Genomic DNA, 25,864 nt, shown 5'->3' with positions numbered 1-25,864 from the left:
CAAGGATTAATTATCTCTCTTTTAGTTAATATCTTCTTAGCCCTTTTTCTAACCTTGGGCCAATCAAAAGGATTCACCATGTATGCTTACACAGACGACATATAATTGCTTCACCCCACTGATCCTAATGATACAAACAATATCAAAGACATTAACAAAAAACTAGAACAAATCAGTCAATGGTTAAATGATAATATGTTATCCTTGGGACTGCGGTGGGGGTGGGGAGGGGAAGCATGAATAGATAGAAAGAGGTGACTATTTATCTAGTTACTGTCCTGCAGGAACATTTTAGACTAATTCTGGTTTTCAACTTGCTTTTGCATTGCAATATGGTTTTAGTCAACTTTTTATAGGCTGATAACTAAAGCAAGTTTGTAGATTTAGGTTGGTGATATTAAGAACCCAGCTGGAGGGAGGGGATGATTATGTTACATGAATGGGTGTAATACTTTTAAAACCAATAGGAGGAAATAATTTTCTCACACAGAAAATAGTTAAGTTCTGGAATGCGTTGCCAGAGGATGTGGTGAGAGCGGTTAATGTAGCTGGTTTTAAAAAAGGTTTGGACAAGTTCCTGGAGGAAAATTCCATAGTCTGCTGTTGAGACAGACATGAGGGAAGCCACTGCTTGCCCTGGATCGGTGGCATGGAATATTGCTACTATTTGGGTTTTTGCCAGGTACTTGTGACTTGGATTGGCCTCTGTGAAGATGGGCTAAATGGATCATTGTTCTGACCCAGTAAGGCTATTCTTATGTTTTTAGGAGGGGGTACTCAGTCTGGTTTATGGGTTTATATCAATGTTTTTGTTGGGGGTATTATATTTGTTACCCTTCTGCTAGTTGCCCAACATATTGCAAATCACTTATACTGGTTAAAATCTTAGATCATGAAGGGAAATTGAGAGGTTGGCAGCTATGCAGAAAGATAGATAGACAGACAGATAGACATGTTGACAGAGGTAGCAGACAGGTCTTGCGGGTGGACTGTTCTTGGAAGGGTGCTTTAGTGCTATGCTCTATTTTTTGCTTCTACGCATCATTGCAGCCTGTGTAGATTGGGCTCCTTTTCCTTATCTTGGCACATAGCCTGTGGGTTTCAGTGAGATCTCTCTTTCCATCCGCCTCTTTGTATACTGATGCACCTGCTTTACCTTGCTTTTCTGGTTCTGTATGCATAGTTGCTGCTAAAGGTTGTATGTTTGCTTGATTATTCCCTTCTGTTTCTTCTGTAAGAACATTGTATGCTGTATAATATCTGTTTCTCTGGTTGCCTCTTTAATAAAAATGATATTTTTTTTTTAAAAAGAGACATAACACCAGGTCTTCTGTAGAAAATAAAACTAAAAAGGGGGTAAAATACAGCCTAATCAAGATATGGTTGATAGGCCGGAGCACCTGGGTTAAGGAAATCGATCACTACCTGATGTCAGAGTTGACAGTGCAGCAAAGAGAAATACAGTATTTGCCAGAGGAGTCATGGGCTGTAATGTCTCTGGCAGCATGTCCACCATTCCACCTAATATGGAATTTTAGGGGACAGATGGTTTGGGGGGGTTTTAGGAGCCTGGTACAAGTTCTCTAGGAAAGTGCATTTTCTACTTTTTCTTGACCAGTCTAAAGGAAATGAATGTAGATGAAAAATGCAAAAACAGTTTTTATCAAATCAACCAACATACTTTTTATATTTGAAGGTAAGAAGTAGAAAACCCATGAAGCAAAGTTTGGGAGCCACTGTCTGTTTTGTAATTATTTGTTTTTTTACTAGATTCATCAGATTGATTCAGTGAAGCTATGGTATTTCAATAGACTCTTCAAGTTGGATAACAGGCCTCTTTGTTGCTTCTCTAAATATAAAAATTGTTACTAGGAACCTTTGAACCATCACTTTAAGTATTCTTTGTTTTATAAATAATGGTCGGAGTTTGTGATTTATTTATTTATTTGTTTTACTATTCTAGGTTTGCAGCTCCAGTTCCATCCCCTCATCACATCAGCCCCAGGAGAATTCCTGCACCCGCATCCATGATGCAGAGGAGAGCCCCACAGCTGAAGACGTACCTACCAGTAACAGCCCCCTCGTTTCAACCAAATGGCATCCAAGTCCAAGGTAAAGCAGGGTACATTCACAATATACTGGAGGCATTGGATTAAGGGTTACAGAGGTACAGTCACAACTAAACTGGAGACATTAGAGTAATGAGACTGTGGTAGGTGTTATAAAAATACACCGCACTTAGCAATGAGTCGATTTCAGTTACAGTCTGCTTTAGCCTGGCCATTTAGTGTCTCAAGGCAGGTATGCGATGGTTTGAGAACAATATGATTTTTACCACTTTCCAGAAAGGTAGCAGGCTATCTATAGCTCAAATGTCCAGGGAGGCCATGATAGGCCAGAGCACATTACAGGGCTTCAAAGCAGGTTTGGATAGGTTCCTAGAGGATAAGGGGATTGAGGGGTACAGATAGGAGTTGAGGTAGGTTATAGGAATAGTCAGGGACCATTGCACAGGTGATGGGCCTTGAGGGCCGCCGCGGGAGCAGACCGCTGGGCGGGATGGACTTCTGGTCTGACCCAGCGGAGGCTAAGTCTTATGTTCTTATGTTCTTAAAGCTGGTTCCACAGTTTTGTCACGCTATGAAAAAAGGATCCTTTCTGAGTGGTTTCTAGTTGGAGCAGGTGTGCTGGTGGGATGCATAGTCGGCGTTCCAGCTGGGAATTGAGTGGTCGGGTCAGGTGATAGATGGGGAGCTTTTCTGCTATATAGTGGGGAGTCTGGGATGGCAAGCTATTTAAATACTCTGTGTACTCTGATTTAATGAAAAGAATTCTGTATATCCAGATTCTTCAAACCAATTGCAATTAACCTAGGGAACATTAATTGCACTGCAAAGAGATTTCTGATTAACGCATGCTTTGATGAATTATGCTTCTCATGTTAATCTGAAACTACAAGAATTACATGTAACTACAGTTTATGGCCAAGCTTGCTTCACTTACATTCTTCATGCACTGTAGTAATGATGGACATATGTAGACCAGGTTTTCAGGATGCTTACATTGAATAGTCATGCTTTTTATTTGCATCCACTGATTGTACTTTACAGTTAATTTATGCTTTCTAGTGTCCTTAAAAAATAATAAAGCAGGTCTACAGCCTACAGTAACAGATTTTGGCATCTCTATACTGTATTAATGAGTTTGATGAATTCTGGAATGACAGAATCTTGGATTCCTTTGACAACATTTTATTTTGAGATTTGTAAGGATTTATGTGGATTAGTTAGATTGGTGAATAATTTATGATTTGGAGGCTCTGATGAAAAGGTCACAAATAAGAAACATTGCAATTATGTTCACTGGGTATAATAAAAGACAAGTTGTACTACACTCACCAGAAATTATGTTCAAGTATGTCCTAGTGTGTCCTTCAAGTGCTGTTTAGAATAAACTGTTTTGAGTAGGCTGGTGATACATGTTAAAGAGGGCACTGAGTCATACAGAATAAAATTTATGCAGGAAACAAAATACACATTGGAATCCTTATGGATAGAAATTCCAAAAGTGAAGAAGAAGTGAATAGTGGTGGGAGTACACTACCATCCACCATAGACAGATGTTGAAATACTAGGGAAGATAACAAATTTGGCAGCATAGTAATAAGGGGGTAATTACAGTTAACCCAATATTGACTGGATAAATGTCACATCAGCTGGTTTAGGAACTGACAAGAGGGTAACTATTTTAGGCCTAATCCTAAGTGAAATGAAGATTTGGTACAAGAGGTAACAGTGCCGGGGCCACATAGCAATGATGATCATAATGTGATCAAATATGACTTAATAACTGGAGTGAAGACACAAAGGAAATCTACTGCATTTTTATTTAACTTTTAAAAGCAAGACTTTGATAAAATGAGAGAAATGATTGTTTTTTAAACTAAAGGTACAGCTATAAAGGTAAAGATGTTTAAATGTACTCATAAATGATAAAGGGAGGATCGCTGCAGTATACTATACTCAAAATAAATGATAATATGGGGCTTTATTGGATACTGGTTACATTTGAAGTCTATACTGGAAGCTTTAAGGCTCAGTTTGTTTAAAGGGCCCTAGGCTTCTGAGCTAATCAGGGCCTTAGGCCCCTCCCCATGCATCCCAGAAAGCACCAGGAAGTAGAAGACCCACTAGTTTGAAGTAGTGAGCCTGCAAGCAGGAAGGACTGGGCATCCCTCCTGCTGTCATCTTAATGTAGAGGTACAGGGGTGGTTCGTGTGTCAAGGGGTATCCAGTGGCAGGAGAGAGTGGGCATCCTTCCTGCTGTCATCTTAATGTAGAGGTACAGGGGTGGTTCATGGGTCATGGGGTATCCAGTGGCAGGAGAAAATGGGCATCCCTCCTGCTGATTTTTTGTAAAGAAGGGAAGGGGAGGGGTTGGATTGGATTAGGAGGTCCTAATGGGGGGGTCAGTTCGGCGGGGGCAGTCACAATGACAGGAAGGAGTGGGCATCCCTCCTGCCTCTATTTTGGTTTGGGAGGTCATCAGGGGGAGTCGGGGGGCCGGCTTAACTTTTTTTATGGGCCAGTTATTGTGCATATGTTACATACACAGAACATCTGTGTGTATAGAAAAAAAATGAAAAAAAACATGTCAGACCTGTCGGTAACAGTTACCAGCAGGTCTGTCATTTTTTTCAGGTCAGTATTAGCGATCTGATTATGGCATGCAATGTAATGAGGTTGTTTGCATGTCAGAATCTGAGCATGTACGACTGCACAGAAAACCACGTGGCGAGCCACTTTGAGAAATGGATTGGCAAATTATGTCGGTTGCTAAACCAGTCAAACTGGAGAGTTTTGTGCATTTGGCCCCCCAGTCTTGTAAGGTCCTCTTGCAATTTTTCATAGTGCTTTTGCAATTTAACAACTTTGTATCATCAGCAAATGTAATTATCTCACTAGTTATTCTCACCTCTACATCATTGATAAATATGTTAAAAAGCAGCAGTCCCAGCACAAACTCCTAGGGAACCCCACTATTTACCTTTCTCCATTGAGAATATTGACCATGTAAACCTACTCTCTGTTATCTATCTTTTAATCAATTCTTTTTCCACAAGAGAACATTACCTCCTATCCCATGACTTTCTAATTTCCTCAACAGTTGTTCATGAGGTGCATACACCTGTTTCCTCTTTCCTTTCCCAATTAGCATTTAGGTCCACAATTTGTCCTCTTTCTATAGTTATGATGGCACCACTACCACTCATCTTAGAAAAAGTATTTCTTTTTAAAAAAAATATATATTTATTGAAAATTTGGCATAGCAATACAATTAACAATACAATTAACATAGCAATACAATTAACATTAACATTACAATACAATTACAATTGCATTGAGGCTGGTTTTTAGACTTTTTAACATTTTAGTGTATTTGGTCTTTTTAGATGTTTAGGGCCTGATTCTCTAAAAGTGCGTCCCGATTTTAGGCAGCTGTAGGCGTCCTACAGCTATCTAATCAGCCAATCGGGATGCACGTTTTTTAAAAAAAATGCTCCCCAGGCAGGCCGCCTATATTGAAGGCGAGGCCCGCAAGACACCTAGGCCCTGATTCTGAATAGGACGCCCGGGAGAGGCGTCCTATTCAGAATCGGCCTAAACTAAACCCCGATTCTGTAACCGGTGTCCATGTTACAGACGCGGGTTAGAGAAACGGGTTAGATTAGACACGGCCCGCTACACTTATCGCTGCAAGGGATCTCTCTGCCGCTATAAGTATAGCGGGCCGCGGCCCCCTGACCAGGAGGGTGCCCAAACCCTCTGCCCAAATACGCCCCCCCCACACACACTACCGACCGCCCCCCCGACACTACCGACCCCCCCCCCCGACATTACCGATCTCCCCCCTCGACAATATCTTTCGCTGGAAGGAGGGTGTCCAATACCTCCTGCCCAAAGACGCACCCCCCCGGCGCTAACAACCCCCAAACCTCCACTCCACCAAACCTGTTCTTAGATGGGTCTTGCACGTCTTGAGCCGGCAGGCACGCCTCGTCGAAATGAAGCGGGCCCGCCCCTTCCCGGCCCATCCCGCCGAAGCCTAAGGCCTGATTGGCCCAGGCTCTAGAAGCCTGGACCAATCAGGCCTTAGGCATAGCGGGTCCGCCCATCCCCACTAAGTCTAAGGTCTGATTGGCCAATCAGGCCTTAGATTAAGTCTAAGGTCTGTTTGGCCAATCATGCCTTAGATTAAGTGGGGATGGGCGGACCCGCTATGCCTAAGGCCTGATTGGTCCAGGCTTCTAGAGCCTGGGCCAATCAGGCCTTAGGCTTCGGCGGGATGGGCCGGGAAGGGGCGGGCCCGCTTCATTTCGACGAGGCGTGCCTGCCGGCTCAAGATGTGCAAGACCCATCTAAGAACAGGTTGGTGGAGTGGAGGTTTGGGGGTTGTTAGTGATGGGGAGGGGGGTGCGTCTTCGGGCAGGAGGGATTGGGCACCCTCCTGCCAGTTATCGATATTGTCGGGGGGGGAGATCGGTAATGTCGGGGGGGGCGGTCGGTAGTGTCGGGGGGGCGGTCGGTAGTGTCGGGGGGTGCGTCTTTGGACAGAGGGTTTGGGCACCCTCCTGGTCAGGGGGCCGCGGCCCACTATACTTATAGCGGCAGAGAGATCCCTTGCTGCGATAAGTATAGCGGCCGCGTCTACTTACAATGTAGGCCAGCATTTTGCTGGCCTACATTTTAAGCTTCTCCTCTACTAGGGAGACGCGTAGGGCCACCTAGGTTCAGCCTAAGGCCCGCCTAAGGCCCTTAGACGAGCTTAGGCATCTTGCGGGTCTCCCTAGGCTCCCGGAGGCGCCTTCAGGCTTGGCCTGGGGAGCATTTTTTTTTTTTTTTTTTTAAACGTGCATCCCGATTGGCTGATTAGACAGCTGTAGGATGCCTACAGCTGCCTAAAATCGGGATGCACTTTGGAGAATCAGGGCCTTATTGTCCAGTATCGATTATTTGTTCAAATTATGAGTGTTTACTTGTAACTCGCTCAGAATTGTAGATGTAGTGAGTAATAAATTTTTAAAATAAATAAATAAATAAATTCAAGCATCAAAGATTTCTAGCAGGGGGGAAAAAGAGGTTGTGCTTATGGAGGACAGCTGGACTCAGGTTACAAGACCCTGCAGGACTGATACTGTGACTCCACCTACCCTTGAACTTAAGAACCGGTATGCAGATCTGGAAGTGGAGGAGATGAGAGTATCCCAGGGAGATAAACAACCAAAGCTTGAAATCCCCAAAGTTAATGGATCCATGGTCACTAGGAGGTGAAAGGCACTGGTGGTTAGTGATTCCCTTCTGAGGGATACAGAGGTGCCCATCTGCAGACCATAATGATGTCCCAGGAGGCGTGCTGTTTGCCTGTTGCCAAATTCAAGATGTTACAGAGAGCTTGCCAACAGTGGCGTAGTGAGGGAGGTTGGTGCCCTGCACCACCATACCATGCATCCCCTACTGCCTGAGCACCCCCTGTCTTCACGTACCTCTTGACATGTTCACCGGCACGAACAGCATCTTCCACCTGCTGCTCATGTCAGCCTCGGCTCCCTTCTGACATCACGATTTGACCAGGAAAATGTAGAAAGCCACTCTACTACTAAAAGAACTACATTGGCTAAACCAGGAGATTCCTTGGGTCCTAGGTCTGCTCCCTGTCTGGATAGAATCATTTTAGGAAAAATAGTCCTATGTGATCTCTTCTGGGTTCAGTTTGGTTCCCTTGATTTCTTTTGTCTTATATAGAAACATAGAAACATGATGGCAGATAAAGGCCAAATGGCCCATCCAGTCTGCCCATTCACAGCATCCACTATCTTCTCCTCTTCCTAAGATATCCAACGTGCTTATCCCACACTTTCTTGAATTCATACACAGTCTTTATCTCCACTACCTCTACCAGGAGATTATTCCACGCATCTACCACCCTTTCTGTAAAAAAAGTATTTCCTTAGATTACTCCTGAGCCTATCACCCCTTAACTTCATCCTATGCCCCCTTGTCCAAGAGCTTCCTTTCAAATGAAAGAGACTTGTCTCATGCACATTTATGTCATATAGGTATTTAAACGTCTCTATCATATCTCCCCTCTCCCGTCTTTCCTCCAAACTATATACATATTGAGATCTTTAAGTCTGGCCCCATATGCATTATGATAAAGACCACCAGCCATTTTAGTAGCCTTCCTTGTCTAGAACGACTTCATCCTGTTTATATATTTTTGAAGATGCGAACTCCAGAGTTGTATACAATATTCTAAATGAGGTCTCACCAGAGCCTTATACAGGAGCATCAATACCTCCTTTTTCCTACTGGCCATTCCTCTCCCTGTGCACTCTAGCATCCTTCTAGCTTTCTCTGTCACCTTTATATAAATATAGTTGTTTTGGTTTCTTTTTTGAGTGACTTTGCCATAAGCATACTGGATTGATCCTAGCTGCACCTCCTGTTATATGGATGATGTCATCAGAATATTTGCGTCTCTGCTGTCAGCTGCTGAGGGGACATAGATCTGGACTGCTCTAGCAAAACTCAAAGAAAGAAAATTAACAGTTAGGAACAAATTTCACCATAAATGTTACAGAGGCACTCTCTAGGCATCTAAATGTAGGGTACACTGTTATAGAATTACCCTCAAAGTGAGTCAAACCATTGAAAAACCTAAAACATACAAATAAACAAAGATTGGCAAAATACAGCATTCTATGTAGCTATTAATTTGTGTGCATGAAAGATGTGAAGATAAAGTGATTTAAAGCACTGATGGTTGTTGCAGTTTGTGTGGCTGTCAGAACCTATTGTTTTGCTGTCACTACTCCTGTTCTTTGCCGCCCCCCAGAAAGTAGTGCCTTTGACAACTGTCTAGTCTGCCTAATGCATGTGTTAGCCCTGCTTTTATGTGAATTGCAGAAAAAAAGAAAATCAAACATTTATCAAAGACATAGCTCTATATGAATGTTGCTATGAATGTCTATTCTGATGTGCTTGTGGCAGGCTGATGCTTTACAGCAGGGGTGCCCACACTTTTTGGGCTTGCGAGCTACTTTTTAAATGACCAAGTCAAAATGATCTACCAACAATAAAATAAAAAAAAAACACAAAGCACACTGTATGCATAGAAAATGTTAATCATCATTCCTATTCCAGGGTTTTTTCAAAGAGGTCAAAGCAGATGACTCTAAGCACTATCACCTCAGTAACAACCATACAAAAATAGACAAATATACCCCTTCCCTTTTTACTAAACCATGATAGCAGTTTTTAGCGCAGGGAGCTGCGCTGAATGCCCAGGGCTGCTCTCGACACTCATAGGCTCCCTGCGCTAAAAACCTCTATTGCGGTTTAGTAAAAGGGGACCTTAGTGTAAAATATAGACAGCAGATATAAATTCAGACACATTTTGATCACTAAATTTAAAATAAAATCATTTTTCCTACCTTGTCTGGTGATTTCATGAGTCTCTGGTTGCACTTTCTTCCCTTTTAGCCTGTATGCTTCCTCTCCTCCAGACCTCATTCCTTCCCCCAACTTTTCCTTCCTCTTCCCTGCCCTTTCTTTCTCTCTGCCTCCCTTTCATTTTTTTCTGTTTCTCTTCTTTCCTTCTGTCTCCCTGCCTGCCCTTTTTCTTTCTTTCTCCCTGCCCTCCCCCAAGCCACTGCCACTGCCATTGCCATCGGGGACCAGGACCCAAACGCCACCAATAACAGGCCCCAAGCTCTCCCTGCTTCGGCCAACCAGCATTCCTCTCCCCGACGTCAATTCTGCCGTCGGGAAGAGGAAGGCTGATCAGCCCAAGATCGTGATCAACCTATTGGGGGAAATGCTGCCGGGTCCTGCCTTCGCGGAAACAGAAAGTAGGCAGGACCCGGCAGGAAGAAGAACAAATGCTTCACTAACCTGTCTCCCGCATTAGCCCGTAGCGAACGCTTGCTTCAGGGCTCTCAACATGTGCGTGCAGGCTTCCCTTCTCCCCCCCCCTCCCCGGACATAACTTCCGGTTTCGGAGGGAAGAGAAGAGAAGCCTGCACGTACACGTTAGAGCCCGGAGCATAAGTTCGCTAGGGGCTGAAATTTCCAAGCCGGGTTTTTTTTTGGGGGGGGGGGTTTAATGTTCAGCAGCGGTAGATGACAGCTGGGCGGACCGCCCAGCTAAAAGACCCTAGGGAGAACACTGGAGAGGAAGGCTGATCGGCCCGTAGATCAGGACGGCAACACGAGTGCGATCGACTCGAGTTGCCTTCCTGAGCTACTGGTCGATCGCGATCGACGCGTTGGGCACCCCTGCTATACAGCATCCTGTACTTTCTTCCATTTACATGCATTCACCCAGAAACAGTGGTTTTCAGTGCGAGGAATATATGAGGGCGAATCAAAAATGAAAGGCAATTGTTAAATTACACGATAACTGAAACAGAGCTAGCAAAATGCAACACATGTACTCGTACATTGCCTATTGGTTAGTTCATACACACACAGTGCAATGCTCGGCCTTTAGTCGTGTAGCAGCCATGTGGTCAGCAACATGGATGCTCCATTTTAAGATAGCACCATTGAAGAATAGCATGAGGTAATGTGCTTTCTTTGGGCAGAGGGAGTGAAACCTGTGTAAATTCACCAACAGATATTGACTCAGTATGGACATAGCACCATGAATCAACATAAGGTTTATGAGTGGGTAAAAAGGTTTAAAGTGGTGGGGAAGAGGCACCTTACAGGAAGACCCTGGGCAGCATTGACGTGAGACAGAGCTGCAGTGTCTGATGTCACACACTGCCATCGGGACCAGCAACTGCAAAGTCTCACCGCGCTAGTGGCCCAATGGAAGAGGCACCTTACTGGAGGACCCTGGGCAGCATCAAACGTGAGGCAGAGGGTGGCAGCATCTGATGTCACATGCCGCTGCCAGGACTAGCAGCTACAAAGTCTCAATGCACAAGTGGCAAGCGATCACTGGGCACATGGCCAGTGGTGTGCCTTAAGGGGTGTGCCAAAATGGGCACAAATGGCCAGTTGGGAGCCCTTTAGGAGCTGAAAGGGGCCCAAAAAGATCTGGTGGAAGACATTTGATGATTGGAGCCTGAAGTATATATTTTCTTCCACTCCTACCTACCTCCTCAAAACTCAACCAAACTCTTATCTCATCTGCCATAATAGTCAACTGACCATCCAATACAATATCAATACACCCCAACAAATTATCAAATTTCACGATCAAACTGTCTGCATACATATCAGGATCCACACAATTACCATCTTCCTTCTCATACCCATCAATCAAAGAATGTACTATACGAAACAGTTCTTTTGCATTATTTCGAGACATTTGAAACATCTCTCAGGCCTTAGCATAAGCTGAGACCGTGGCTGTAAGGAGAGTAGCAATAATCACCCTTGAATATCCCCTGTGCTCTAAGGGAGAGCGTGGCGCAATGGTTAAAGCTACAGCCTCAGCACCCTGAGGTTGTGGGTTCAAACCCACGCTGCTCCTTGTGACCCTGGGCAAGTCACTTAATCCCCCCATTGCCCCAGGTATGTTAGATAAATTTTGAGCCCGCCAGGACAGAGAGGGAAAACTGCTTGAGTACCTGAATAAATGCATGTAAACCGTTCTGAGCTCCCCTGGGAGAACGGTATAGAAAATTGAATAAATAAATAAATAAACTCCGTGTGCTCAACAGCCATGTCGTAAGACCAAAGCGTTCTGGTTCTTCTAAGGCCACTGGCCCCTGAGTCAACAGCTCTGGATGAACTGGGAACCGGAGACATGTGTCGCTCTCTGAAGTCAAATCAGATCAGTGTGCCAAGGCCTCCGGGGCCAATCCGAGGCTACCAGAACAACCATTTCTGGGTGATTTGTAATCCTGCGTAGTACTCAGCCTATCATGGGCTATGGTAGAAACATGTACCAGAATCCCCTTTCCGGCTAGGGTTGAACCAAAGCATCCAGACCAGCACTTCCTGGCTTGCATCTGTGACTGATAAAATTCTCCACTTTCTTGTTCTCTGCCATGGCCATCAAATTGAAGATTGGGAGGCCCCATCAACGCACAATGCTTCAGAAGGCCTCTGTAGCATTTGACTATTGAGAAAATCAACTTGGACATTGTCGACTTCCGCTACAAGGTCCTTCCTTTTTGCCAAAAGTAGTTTCAGTGTTCCATGTAAACCAGGAAGTGTGCCTGCCGGCTTTCATTTCCATAGGGTCGAAGAAAAAAGACAAAGTTCTCCAGCTGCTCAATGTACGGAGAGTATTACTGCAGTATCTCAAGGTCACTAATGAGTTTTGTCTCTCCGATCATTTATTCATACTCACCAGTCAGGCTAAACTGAGCAAGTCAGCATCTAAGGCAGACAACAATGAAGCAGAGGGAATCCGGAAGACGAGCTTCCCAGTGTTCTGCACAGTCTGCCATATGTATGACTACCTCCCCTCGGGGAGGCAGTCATATGTATGCGGTCGGTGTCAGGAGCTGGAAAGCTTGAAGGAGAAAGTTAGGCAACTGAAGGACAGGATGCAGGAACTGGAAGGACTACACATCACAGAAGACCCAGTCAGGACAGCTGTAGACTTCAGGAGAGAAAGATACATTGAGAAGAAAGTCAGGGAACTCGAGGAGTTCATTGAGGAGGCCTACAGGAGGAGTGTGGAAGAACACAAGCATCAGAGGAAAGATGAAGCTATACCCACATGGGATGGAGAACAAGAGGAAGATGACTCCAAGGAGGAAACCCACAGAGGGATCCAGCAGGAAGGGAAGGCAAGGTCTTGCCGATGCCTAAAAGAAGCAGTGGAACACACCGAGGCCATAGACCTGCGACCGGAGCGAAAATTGAAGAAGGGAAAGTCTGCGATCCTAGTAGGAGACTCAATCCTAAGGCAAGTAGATAGCCACATAACAGGAGGAAGAGAGGATCGACCAGTGACCTGCCTCCCAGGAGCGAGAGCATAAGAGATTGTCAACAAAATTGAAAGGATCCTAGAAGGCGCAGAGACGGAAGAGACTACAGTGATGATCCACATCGGGACAAATGTCAACAGGAGAGACTACAGTAGAAATGCACTGATTGAACAGTTTGAGATCCTGGGAAGGAAGTTGAAGATGAGGACACAGAAGATAGCGTTTTCAGAGATCCTACCAGTACCGAGGGCAGATGTGAAGAGGCAGACGGAACTACAGTCAATAAATACATGGATGAGGAGATGGTGTGAGGAAGAGGGGTTCCACTTCGTGAGGAACTGGACAACGTTTTGGGGCAAGAGCAAGCTCTTCAGGAGAGATGGACTGCACCTGAACACGGCGGGAACTAGACTTCTAGCAAACAACATCAGGAGAGGAATAGAGCAGGCTTTAAACTAAGAAGAAGGGGAAAGCCGTTTGTCAGAGAACCAACGAGAGGGAATGCCACTCTGGATCTAATCCTTAATGGGCTAAGAGGACCTGCAAAGGAAGTGGAAGTAGTGGGACCGTTGGGAAACAGCGATCACAATATGATCAAGTTCAAAGCGGAAGTAGGAATAACGAAGGGAAAGAGAACCACAGCGACAACTTTTAACTTCAAGAAAGTAAACTACGAAGCGATGAGAGTAATGGTAAGGAAGAAACTTAGGAACAGCTCAAAGAAATTGCAAACTGTAGAGCAAGCCTGGTCCTTATTCAAGGACACGGTGAGCGAGGCACAAAATCTGTATAACCCCAGATTTAGAAAAGAGCCAAACAAAAGACCCGGCGTGGATAACTAAAGAAGTGAAGAAAGTGATAGGCGATAAGAAAAATTCATTCCGGAAATGGAAAAAGGACAAAACCGGGGAGAACTGGAAAGAGTACAGGAAGCATCAAAAAGAATGTCACCTCGTGGTTAGAAGAGCAAAAAGAAAATATGAAGAGAGGCTAGCCAGGGAAGCACGAAATTTCAAACTAATCTTCAGAGGAGGAGGTGGGACCGCTGGATGACGGAGATAGGAAAGGAGTGGTGAAATAGGAAAAAGAAGTGGAGGATAGACTGAACATGTTATTTTCATCAGTATTTACAAAGGAGGACACATCCAACATGCTGGAACCTGGAAAAAATCTTCAAAGGAGATCAAGAAGAAAAATTAACATCCATGGAGGTAAGCCTTGAAGATGTACACAAGCAGATAGATAGATTAAAAACTGACAAATCTCCAGGCCCGGACGGAATCCACCCTAGGGTATTGAAAGAACTAAAGGAAGAAATAGCGGAACTACTACAGCAGGTTTGCAATCTATCCCTGAAAACAGGCGTGATCCCGGAGGATTGGAAGATAGCTAATGTTACGCCCATCTTTAAAAAAGGATCGAGAGGTGACCCGAGGAGCTACAGACCGGTAAGTTTGACTTCGGTTCCGGGGAAGATGGCGGAAGCGCTGATAAAAGACAGCATCGATGAGCATCTAGAAAGGAATAAACTGATGAAAACAAGCCAACATGGCTTCTGCAAGGGAAGATCGTGCCTAACGAACTTATTGCACTTCTTCAAAGGAATAAACAAACGAATGGACAAAGGGGACCCCATAGACATCGTATACTTAGATTTCCAAAAAGCCTTTGACAAGGTACGCCATGAACGCCTACTACGGAAACTGAAGAACCATAGGGTGGAAGGAGACATACGTAGATGGATCAAAAATTGGTTGGGTAGGAAGCAAAGGGTAGGAGTGAAGGGCCACTACTCTGACTGGAGGAGGGGCATGAGTGGTGTTCCGCAGGGATCGGTACTCGGACCGCTGCTGTTCAATGTATTTATAAATGATCTAAAAACAGGGACGAAGTGTGAAGTAATAAAATTTGCAGACGATACCAAACTATTTAGTGGAGTTAGGACTAAAGAGGACTGTGAAGATTTACAAAGGGACCTGAACAAACTAGGGGAGTGGGTAACGAGTTGGCAGATGAAGTTTAATGTAGAGAAATGTAAAGTCTTGCATGTAGGAAACAGAAATCCGAAGTACAGCTATACGATGGGAGGGCTGGTAATGGGTGAAAGTACCCTAGAAAAGGACCTGGGGGTAATAGTGGACAAGACAATGAAGCCGTTGGCACAGTTCTCAGTGGCCTCTAAGAAGACGAATAGAATGCTAGGTATAATCAAGAAAGGTATTACAACCAGAACGAAAGAAGTTATCCTGCCGCTGTATCGGACGATGGTGCGCCCACTTCTGGAGTACTGCATCCAGTATTGGTCACCATACCTTAAGAAGGATATGGCGATACTCGAGAGGGTTCAGAAAAGAGCGAAGCGATTGATAAAAGGTATGGAAAACCTTTCATATGCTGAAAGATTAGAGAAACTGGGGCTCTTTTCCCTGGAAAAGCGGAGACTTAGAGGGGACATGATAAAGATTTACAAGATCATGAAGGGCATAGAGAAAGTGGAGAAGGACAGATTCTTCAAACTTTTGAAAACTACAAGAACGAGAGGGCATTCGGAAAAATTAAGAGGGGACAGATTCAGAACCAATGCTAGGAAGTTCTTCTTCACCCAGAGGGTGGGGGTCACCTGGAATGCGCTTCCAGAGGGTGTGATAGGACAGAGTACGGTATTGGGGTTCAAGAAGGGATTGGATAATTTCCTAAAGGAAAAGGGGATAGAAGGGTATAGATAGAGGATTAATATACAGGTCCTGGACCTGATGGGCCGCCGCTTATGTTCTTATCTCCAGATGGATTAACAGGGCCATTGAATCAGCATACATTCGACCAGAAACATGGCTTCTTCATAGTCAGAGTCCCAGGTGGTTCCGCCTGAGGAGATCTATAGGGTGGCTACCTGGACAGTTCTACAGAGTGGATGTAGCAGTGTGATCAGATGCAGTCTTTTGGTCCTCAGTATTGCAGGCAAGATCCTAAATCCCACCCTGCTTTCATATTGCATTAGAAAGAAAGATTAGGTTCTCACCTCGATAATCTTTCTTGTAAATAGGAATATCATTGTGGAACTCGGTACATAGACTAAAGCGCATGGGACAACCACACACCGACAAAGCCGCTCAGAGAAATGCACGCAGGACATCAGCGTGCCAGATTAAAACTTAACTTTAAAGCACTCAGAGAGTGTATGGGGGGAACCCCCAGACACACTTTACTTAGAAGTATTGCTGCTTGCTTTGAGAGGGTTGGGGGGACCCCCCATTACAGAGGAAAGTGTAATTATTCCCTCGTTTTTAGGGGAAAATTATACTTTCCTCTCTAAGTGGGGGGTTTCCCCCCACCCCAAAGGCAGCGGCAATACTTCTAAGTAAAGAGGGGGGTCCCTCACCCCTCTCAGATCACTATAAAGTTAAGTTTTAATCTTGCGCGCTGACGTCCTGTGCGCATTTGGCTGAGCAGCTTTGTCGGCACACAATTGTCCCGAGCGCTTTTGACTCGTCACCGTGGAGCCCTGCCCAGTGCCTTGTAGTTTCTATGCCTTGCCTGCTTAAGGACTACTATCTTAGACAGAAATGACAGCTTCTAGTCTGAAATATTTCCAGTCAGTCAGATGTAAGGGATACAAGCACTTATGTAACTGTATTTTTTATTTTTTTTTTTTAATACAGTTATACATTGAGAAATTTGCAAGCTCCATAAATGTTAAGCTTGCGGTTGTCTTTACATTGCTGTTTTTATTGGTTCACCTTGTTCATAAATTGTGTTTAGTATACTTCTTGTAGAGCAGAACAGACCTGTGTTATCGGGGAGCATCTCCTTACCCCTCCTTATATTCTGTCATGAGGGCTATTGCCTGCTTTGGTACAAACTGAAGAGGGCAGCATACCGCACTGAAGAAGGAGGGGGAGTTGAAAACAGTGATTGATAAATTCTGCAAAGCCTGCAGATTTAGCTTCACTACTCACTTGTCCAGAATGACACACCTATTTACAAGAAAGAAAATTATAGAGGTAAGAACCTAATCTTTTTTTAAGGGACTATTATTGATACTTAAGGTTAACTGGCACCTAATTTAATAATTAAATTAGGTGTGCAACTGGCACTGTTCAATAACTTCCTTGCCTAAATTCGCACACTAGTTAGAAGTTTGGGTGCACAACTTTATAAAATCTGGCCCAGAGTGCTTCACAAATCCACCATAATATTGATGGATCTTCTGAACTCATATCTTCCCTTTCAGCACTTTTTCCCCCCTCAACTGATCTTAATAAAGAGTATTGAAAATGCATTTAATAAGCTAACCAAGTAGCTCAGGCCACGCAGGAGACAGGTTCAAGTTTCCTCTATGATTGGACCATAGCATTTGGGGTGCCAGTTATACAGAAGAATGCAATCCAGCTATTGGAGCAATCCATACCAACTAAAGGAGCGGCAGACTGGATAGGCCATTTGGCCTTTATCTACCATCATGTTTCTATGTTTTTAAGAGACTTCCTTCATGTCCCCCTGGCCAATTAGGGCATGTACATCACCAGGCATTGCCATGGGGGGAAAGGGAGCAGGGAGAGGGGCTGTTTACATGTGGGAAAAGTAAAATCCAATCGATATACCTAAAAACAAACAGGACAAAATACACAAGACAATATTTTTGTTCCATGTCTATCTGTGGAGACTGCCTTCATTGTTGAACCTCCACTGTTTTTATTTTGTCTGATTGCCTTTGTGCTAAAGCTTGGCTTGGGTGAGTTGAATCTCTATTATAATATAAATGTGCTCTACAGTTTTGCCTCATGATTCATGTAAACTTTTGAACCTTCTGGCAAACTGTGAATTGTATTAAATTGTCAGGTTTTGACAGAATGTATGGCATGGAATAATTAAAGCTTATTTTATTAGTAAAAGCCCTGCAAAGTTTGAATAGTTATAGTAATTTAAAACTTAAGCTGTCTGACACCATGGTATTTGGAAGAAAATCAAATCATACAGATTTTCTGCATATTTTTACTTTCTGTGCACTTGGGAGGTGGGGGGGGGGAAGGATTTATGGGTTTGCACTTACAACGATATATATCAGTACTGTAAACACACTAGATACGGCACCCTTTAATATAGAAGGTAATTACTAGTCTACAGATTTAAGCACATTGAAATTAATTTTAGAAACTATTGGTATCATTCACACATACATGCATGTGTCAATTTACATACACAACTCTGTTTTTCTAAGCAGAAAAGGCACTAATAGAAATCCCTAATGTAATGTAATGTAATTTTCTCTGGCATGTCGAGGTGTTTATGTGAATGTCCACCTTTTAACTTCACACTGTCTCCCAGAATAGAACAAGGCCTGAATATTAGCATTGACATATAGTTACAAGATCCATTATGCCAGTGTATCACATATTGTGTGCTGTGGCACATTCTGGGTATGCTGTGAGGCGCTGGTGTTGACTAACTGCATACAGGACATACCTCTCATGGCATGAGGCACGTCCTGTAGGCAGTCAGCCGGCACCAGCGACTCTCCCCCTCACCGGCACATCTCCTCTCCTCTCCTCACATCTCCTTTTGCAGCTCCCTCCAGCGTAACAATTGCAGGCTCAGAGCCCTGTCTGGAGGGCCTCCGCACATGCATAGACATCAACATGATGACATCACACACGCGCGTGATATCATTGCGTCAATGTCGGTGCATTGCCAGATGCCCTCCAGCCGCGGCACTGAGTTTAGTGTGCCGCGGCTCCAAAATGTTTGTGGAACACTGCTTTATCCAAAATTCTGAAAACTGAAAAGCTCCAAAATCCAAAATTTGACATGAACCGAAAGTAGCTAATTTCCCTGAAACCAAGCTAGGTGCCTGCATTTCTCCCGATCTCTGCGCAATTCAGGTCGGAGTGCTAGAAAATGAAGAGCTGCAGATTCCAGGGTGGCAGTGAGCAGCAGAAAAAGTCAGAGGGCTGGAAAGTGGACAGCTGCAGATTTTATGGTCTTCTGGTCTGTCTTTTTCTGACGTAACATTATTATTCTGAAAACTGAAAATTTCCAAAAACCGAAATATGCCTGGTCTCAAGGATTTTGGATACAGGATCTTGTACATGTATTCATATGTGCTTATATGCCAGTATTCTGGTCATTTATGTGAATTCTCAGTGCCTAAATGTTGGCATGTTTTTTTTATATAGAATTATCTCCTAAGTGTGCCAAGCAAGTTTCCCTATGTAATGGCTGAATGTTCTAAAAAAAAAATTCCTTTTTTACTAAGAAAATAATCAAAATGTAACTTAGAAGCAGTTGAATAACCAGCTCAGAGATCTCTCATTTGTGAAATGTCTTTCAGTATCAGATCACTTATAATATTAAGAAATAGACTATCAAGATCTTTCTATAAAATCTGTGTAGCATTTGCATATGTAAATAATGGGTTTATGTTTGCTAATGACCCAATGGACCTAAGCAGCAGTTTAGAAAAGCTGCTATTTACAGGTTTGAGTATGTCCTCAGAATGCACAGATTGTAGCCTTGAAAAAACCCTCTGGGTGAAACATGTCGGCACGAGTGTCCCTGCAAGTTATACCACTAAACTAAAAAAAACAAGTACTAAGTACTATTAAGTATTATAAACATATTAAAAATAATCTTCATGATAAAGTTTGATATGTTAAGAAATGCTAATTCATCATGACCCAGTGAGGATTTGGTACGTGAAGCCAGATACAGTGAAAACATTTTGAGTATCATGGTGGTACCTCTGTTAGCAGTCTGTTAGCATTGAAAATACTTATTACCTTATAAGTGTGAGAATAAGGGGGATGGTTTATAGGATATCATCTCTTTTAAACTAAACTAAACTAAACCTTAAGTTTGTATACCGCATCATCTCCACAGAAGTGGAGCTCGACACGGTTTACAGGAATTAATAAAGAAAGGAACTCCAATGGAAAAAAGAAGGGCTTAGTAAAAAGGAAAGAAAGAGGGGACTTAGTATAGTGGAGAGGGAGGGAGTAGTTACATTTTAGAGAAAAGCCAAGTTTTCAAATGTTTTCTGAAGCGTTGGAGGGAGGTCGGACTCCGAAGAGGGGCAGTAAAGCCGTTCCACAGCTCGGTGATCCTGAAGAGGAGGGATGTTCCAAGTTTGCCTGTTTGGGATATGCCTTTTAAAGAGGGGAAGGATAGTTTGAATTTTTGAGTGGATCTGGTGGAGTTAGGATTCGGGGAGAGCCAAGAAAGTGGAAAAAGGGGAGGAAGGATGCCGTGAAGAGACTTGAAGGCTAGACAGGCACATTTGTAGTTAACCCTGAGGATAACTGGGAGCCAGTGAAGCTTAGACAAGCGGGGAGACGTGGTCGAATTTGCTTTTTGCGAAGATTAGTTTAGCCGCGGTATTCTGAATCCACTGCAATCTGAGAAGACTTTTCTTTGTTAGGCTTAAGTAGATGGAGTTGCAGTAATATTTTCCATATATGTTGAACTCTTCTCCCACAAAAGTTTTCATAGTAAATTGACAGGGCAGTTTACTAATTGATTATACCTGCTCTGAGTCATACATAGGTGTCAGCTTAGTGTTCATTTTAAACTAGTTTGAAAGAAGGGGGAACTGTGATAGTGTCTCTAGCAGTAAGTACTTTAAAAATGCAAACATAATGGTTTTCTTGCTTTGCTCCTTAATTGGCTCCTCTTGGAAGTCCAGTTTGTAAAAGTCGAAATTTATGTACTCGTATATCAATGCTGACACTTACATGCATAGGTTGCAAAATTGCCATGTGCTTGTGTAAATACCGGCATTCACACATTCAAAACCCTGTGTGATGCCGCTTTATTTTATTGATTTTCTTTTTTTTACTTTACTTTCTAGAACAGTTGTTCCTGCTGTACATGGTACAGACGACACAGGGTTTTCCCTTCCAGTCTGCACTATTTTCTTTCCTGTTTCAATATCTCTGTCCTTGATTGTGGCCGTCTCTTCATGACTCAAGATCTGCTGTGCTTTCTGAAATTCTGTTATTTTTGTTTTCATCAGTACTATGTTGCGATGCGCTCCACTCTGAAAATTCTTAAATATCACATATTTTCTAGTCACAAAGATATGTTACTCTATCACAAATTATATGAAAATAGGGGGAAAGACTAGAAATAAAATGCCAGTGGCCATCCTTGAGAGAGAACCAATTTTCTCGAGTCAAGCTTTCTATTTTGTGGCAATGTTGCCTAATTTCCTTTTCTTCTTATACTTTAGGGTTCTATGGTCAGCTGCAGACATTGTGCCCTTCACATTACAGTGATGTTCAGAGGAATATGCAACCTGGCAGCTCATGCAGTGTGGGCCCTCCATTGGAAGATTGTCTTGTTCCCACATCCATGGGCCAGGCAGGTTTCGATGTGTTTCATAAAGCCTTCTCAACTCATTCTGGAATCACAGGTAAGGAGGATAATGTTTTGATTATTACATTATGAAATAGGTATTCCATTTAGATCCTGTAGTAATGCTGTGGGCAGTCTGACTGACAGATTAAAATAACAGGCATAGGAACTGGAAAGGGTGGCCTAACCAAAACAACAAGATTTACCACCTCAGTGGGTGAGGCTGAAGGTCAATGAATGAGATTTTTCCAGCAATGTTACAGGATTATAAATCTAATTAGGGTTACCAGATTTTACTTTGGGAAAATCTGTACCCATGGCCACACTCCCAGGCCCACCTAGTTACGCCCATCCCGCCCCCAAGCCCCACCCCCTTAACCCATTTGTGTGTTGGGACAGCATCCACGCATGCGATGTGATGATGTTGCACATGACATCATGTGTTGCAGCCATGCGTTCGCGGATGCCATCCCGACATAGGAAGCTTTTCAAAACCCGGACAAAGTGCCAGGTTTTGAAAAGCTGTCCGGACCCCCGGCATAGACTCCTTCACTTCTCCTATAGCAGATTCAGGAATGATGCATGGTCACATTAAGAACAATGTGAGGTTGTGCATGCTGTACCTTAGACAGAACACTGATAGGGACATTTGCAGTCTTGTTTTTCTTTTGGACATTTTCAATATTAGATTATTGCTATGATAACGCTGTTGAAAACCTGTGAATCAGAAAATAAAACTAACATGTTAGTGTCATTATGGGTAAATAAGATAAATTGATAATTGAAGCATAAAAGGCATTAATATGTAAAGCAAACACATAAAAGTTATTATCAGAGCACTTAAATATATTTCAGTAATTTATGTATTTTTGTATAATTTCCTAGATATTCCAAGTAGGTAAATAACATATTACATAAAATTTAAAGCTGGTTATTGATTTTTCCATATGAAATTGTACTATTTTTTCATTAGTGCTTTTTAAAATGTTGACATCTCTCAAATTGACAATACTTAATACATTAATTATGCTACCACTCCTAACTATTATAACTATGTTCTCAATCGTAAAGACCATCTCAGGAGCGGTCTCACAGTTATTTACTCTGCCAATATCTGACTCATTGTTCTTCATTATCAATAGAATTCCTGCAATTTACACTCTGCACTTCCCTCATCTACTGATTTTATATTGATTTATGACCCACCACCAGTCACAAATTATTCCTTCCAACTACATCAAACATTATTAGTAGAACATTGCATCAACTCATCATCCTCAATTATTTGGAGGGATTTCAATTTACATGTGGATAACCCAGGTTCCACACTAGCCCAGGACTTCATCTCATTAGCTTCTGATCTTAATCTCAAACAGCACATAATGGGACCGACTCATTCCAGAGGACACACTCTTGATCTAATTCTCTCTTTCTCTACCAAATTTCATTCTTTGGATAAATTCATAATCCTTCCATTATCATGGACAGATCACTCACTGCTTTCCTTTCCATATATCACTAATACTATACTAAAAGGAAATTATGTACTTGTCCAGGAAAGCACTTTTCCAGTAAATTGGTGAGACATTCTAGACCATAGGGTTATTTCCCACTACTTGCATATAAAGCCCACACACAATTTTACAAAACTAAAATTAACGAAGCAAAACAAAGCATATTATTCAAATCGTATCTTAAAAACCCAAAACACTTCAACTTAATATGCTATTGTTAAATCTCTTTCTGCAGACAATAAGAAAAAAACATTCTCTCACTTAATGTAATAACACTCCATCTGCCCATGAATTGGCAAACTACTTTATTGGAAAAATTCAAAAAATAAGATCAACCCTTCCTCAGCAAAATACTAATATAACCCTCCTTGATAAAGAAGAAATTGCTAACCTTCCTTTTTCCATGTGTTCGCGTTTTTCTATTCCATCACTGGTCGACATCAAACGTACAATAATGACTATGAATCTAAAAAGTTCCTCTTCCAAAACTATACCCCCTCTAATATTAAAGCAATTCTTTTCCATTTTTGGTATTTATATTCATGACTTTGTTAAAACATGTTTATCTACGGCCACAGTACCCACAGCTATTCTCAAAACTGTAACACTTCCCCCCTCTTAGGCCTCTCACCTTCCCCCTTTACACCTAACTCTTTAATCTCTCCACTGTAGTTCCTCTCTCATCTTTCTTCCTGTAAACCGTGCCGAGCTCCGCATTCGTGGAGATGGTGCGGTATATAAACCCAAGGTTTAGTTTAGTTTAGTTTAGCTTGGAAGGAAGCAACAATTTATCCAACTATAAAGGATCTCGCAGTAAGCTCATCAGATATAACTAATTATCGTCCTATATCCAATATTCCGTTTCTGGCCAAACTCACAAAAGAAATAGTCTTCAACCAGATTTCAGATTTTGTAGAGCACATGAAAGTACTTCACCCCAATCAAATTGGTTTTAGACAGCACCACTCTACTGGATACTCCCTCATAGGTTTGACAATTTCAATTATGTATCACTTGGACCACCATAAATTGGTTATCCTAATTTTGTTAGACCTTTCAGCAGCATTTGATACAATTGATCATAACTTGCTTTTGTGTCGCCTGCAATCGATAGGTATAACAGAACAGATTCTGGATTGGTTTACTACCTATCTTGCCGACCGATCTTCAACAGTTACCTTCAACAAATCATCATCTAACAAGTATAAAAATAATTTTGGGATTCTGCAAGGATCAATTCTATCCCCCCTGTTATTTAATATCTTTAGAGCGCCACTGTTAACATTAGGACAATCAATCAATTTTTCTATCTATGCCTATGCAGATGATATTCAGTTGGTTCATATATTAAATCCGGAAAACATATCGGAGATACAGGAGATTAATTCAAAGATGAAACTAATAAGCATTTAATTGAATGAGCAGGAATATGTTATCTCTGAATGTTGAGAAATCCAAAGCTATGCTTTTTACAAGTAAAAAGGGACTTCAGCTTTCCATCCCTATCCTAATTAAATCCTCACCATTACAGATTGTCACAACAATAAAATTATTGGGTGTAATTTTTGATGCAAATTTTACATATCATGAACAAATTAGTGCAGTTGTTAGGAAATGTTTTTATAGAATGAGATTGATCTGTTCCTTATCAAAAATCTTAGACTCAACAGCTATCAATATACTAATACACTCACTTGTAATCTCCGGTCTTGATTATTGTTATTCATAATACATCAATAAAAATTATTACCAACTCTAAAAAATACGATCATGTTACCCCACTATTGAAAAGGGCAGATTGGTTACCAATAGGACACAGAATAACTTATAAAATTCTTCTTTTGACATTTAAAACTTGTACTACTAATTGTCCTGAATTCATAAACAGACTTTTGATACCCTATAATCCCTCAAGAGCCCTACATTCCTCTTCAACTCATCTTCTATCCGTTCCTGCACTTAATCATATTTATACTTTGCGTACATCTATTTTCTCAGTAACTGCTCCTTCCATTTGGAATGCCATTCCACAGGATCTAAGGGAAGAACCATCATTGGATCTGTTCAAATCTAAATTAAAAACATTTTTATTCAGAGATGCTTGTAATACTTTTAAGTCTTTTCAGGACGACTTATGACTGTTAACATGTTCTTTCCTACTATTATATTGTAATTCTTTCCTGTATTACCCCATTATACCAGTAAGTCTGTAGTCATTGTTTAGTAAGTCCCTAAATGTTGGTCTTTGCAAAAATGTAAAAATTAAACCTATTGGTTGTATTTTACTATGCATCACCTTGAAACTTTGTTTAGGCGATTAATCAAATTTTTGATACAACTTGAAAACTTGAAGAAATCCATTTCAGTTTTTTCACTCTGCTTCTAGTGTACTTCACAGGCTAGTATAGCGCCCTCTAGCAGTTAGTACCCAAGCATAGAGAGACACATTCATCTGTGAAGTAGAGGTACCTGTAATGACATGCTAAACTATTGTTCTGCTCAAACAACTAAACAGTACCACTAACCTCCAACAGATGTGTCAAAGGAGTTCAGAACTACTCGTACAACAGGTCGTACCTATGTACAAATTCTTGTTAACCCCAAAGGGTTGATCAGTCTCCAAGAAACAGATTGGATAAGCAGAAGGAGACTGAAATCTGAAATCAGAATCTGAAACAGGCACAGTAAGGACAGGGCGGTTGTCTAGAACGTCTCACCTATCTACTAGAAAAGTACATAATCTTCTTTTTCAGTGCAATAGGTGATACATTATAGACAACAGCGACATACAAAAGCAGTCCTCCAAGAAAGCTAGGGTGGGCTTGCTGTGCCAGCCCTTAAGACTGAGGACCCAAACGGCAGTGTCCTGTCAGACAGCAACACCCACTCTGTAGAAATTGGCAAACATGTGAAAAGAAGACCACGTCACCGCCCTGCAAATCTCCTCAGGAGAAACAGATCTAGCTTCTGTCCATGAAGAAGCTACACTACTGGCAGAAAGTGCCTTAACATAAATAGGGAACATTCGCCCCACAAGAATGTAAGT

The 25,864-nt window shown here is 42.3% G+C and overlaps 1 protein-coding gene across 6 annotated transcripts in view; it reads left to right on the top strand.

The window, feature by feature from the left end:
- The window catches only part of GLIS3 (GLIS family zinc finger 3), a 658,803-nt gene that overhangs the window by 628,941 nt on the left and 3,998 nt on the right, over positions 1-25,864 (top strand). For all 6 annotated transcript variants that reach the window (XM_033925462.1, XM_033925454.1, XM_033925471.1 and 3 more), the window contains 2 exons: positions 1,964-2,112; positions 21,180-21,362. In XM_033925462.1, the coding sequence (XP_033781353.1) occupies positions 1,964-2,112; positions 21,180-21,362 (332 nt within the window). The remainder of the gene's footprint in view (positions 1-1,963; positions 2,113-21,179; positions 21,363-25,864) is intronic.

This window comes from Geotrypetes seraphini, chromosome 1 (assembly GCF_902459505.1).
Source record: "Geotrypetes seraphini chromosome 1, aGeoSer1.1, whole genome shotgun sequence".
NCBI lineage: Eukaryota > Metazoa > Chordata > Amphibia > Gymnophiona > Dermophiidae > Geotrypetes > Geotrypetes seraphini.
The sequence above is the reverse complement of the archived record's forward strand: the minus strand, read 5'-3'. Positions and strand labels throughout refer to the sequence as shown.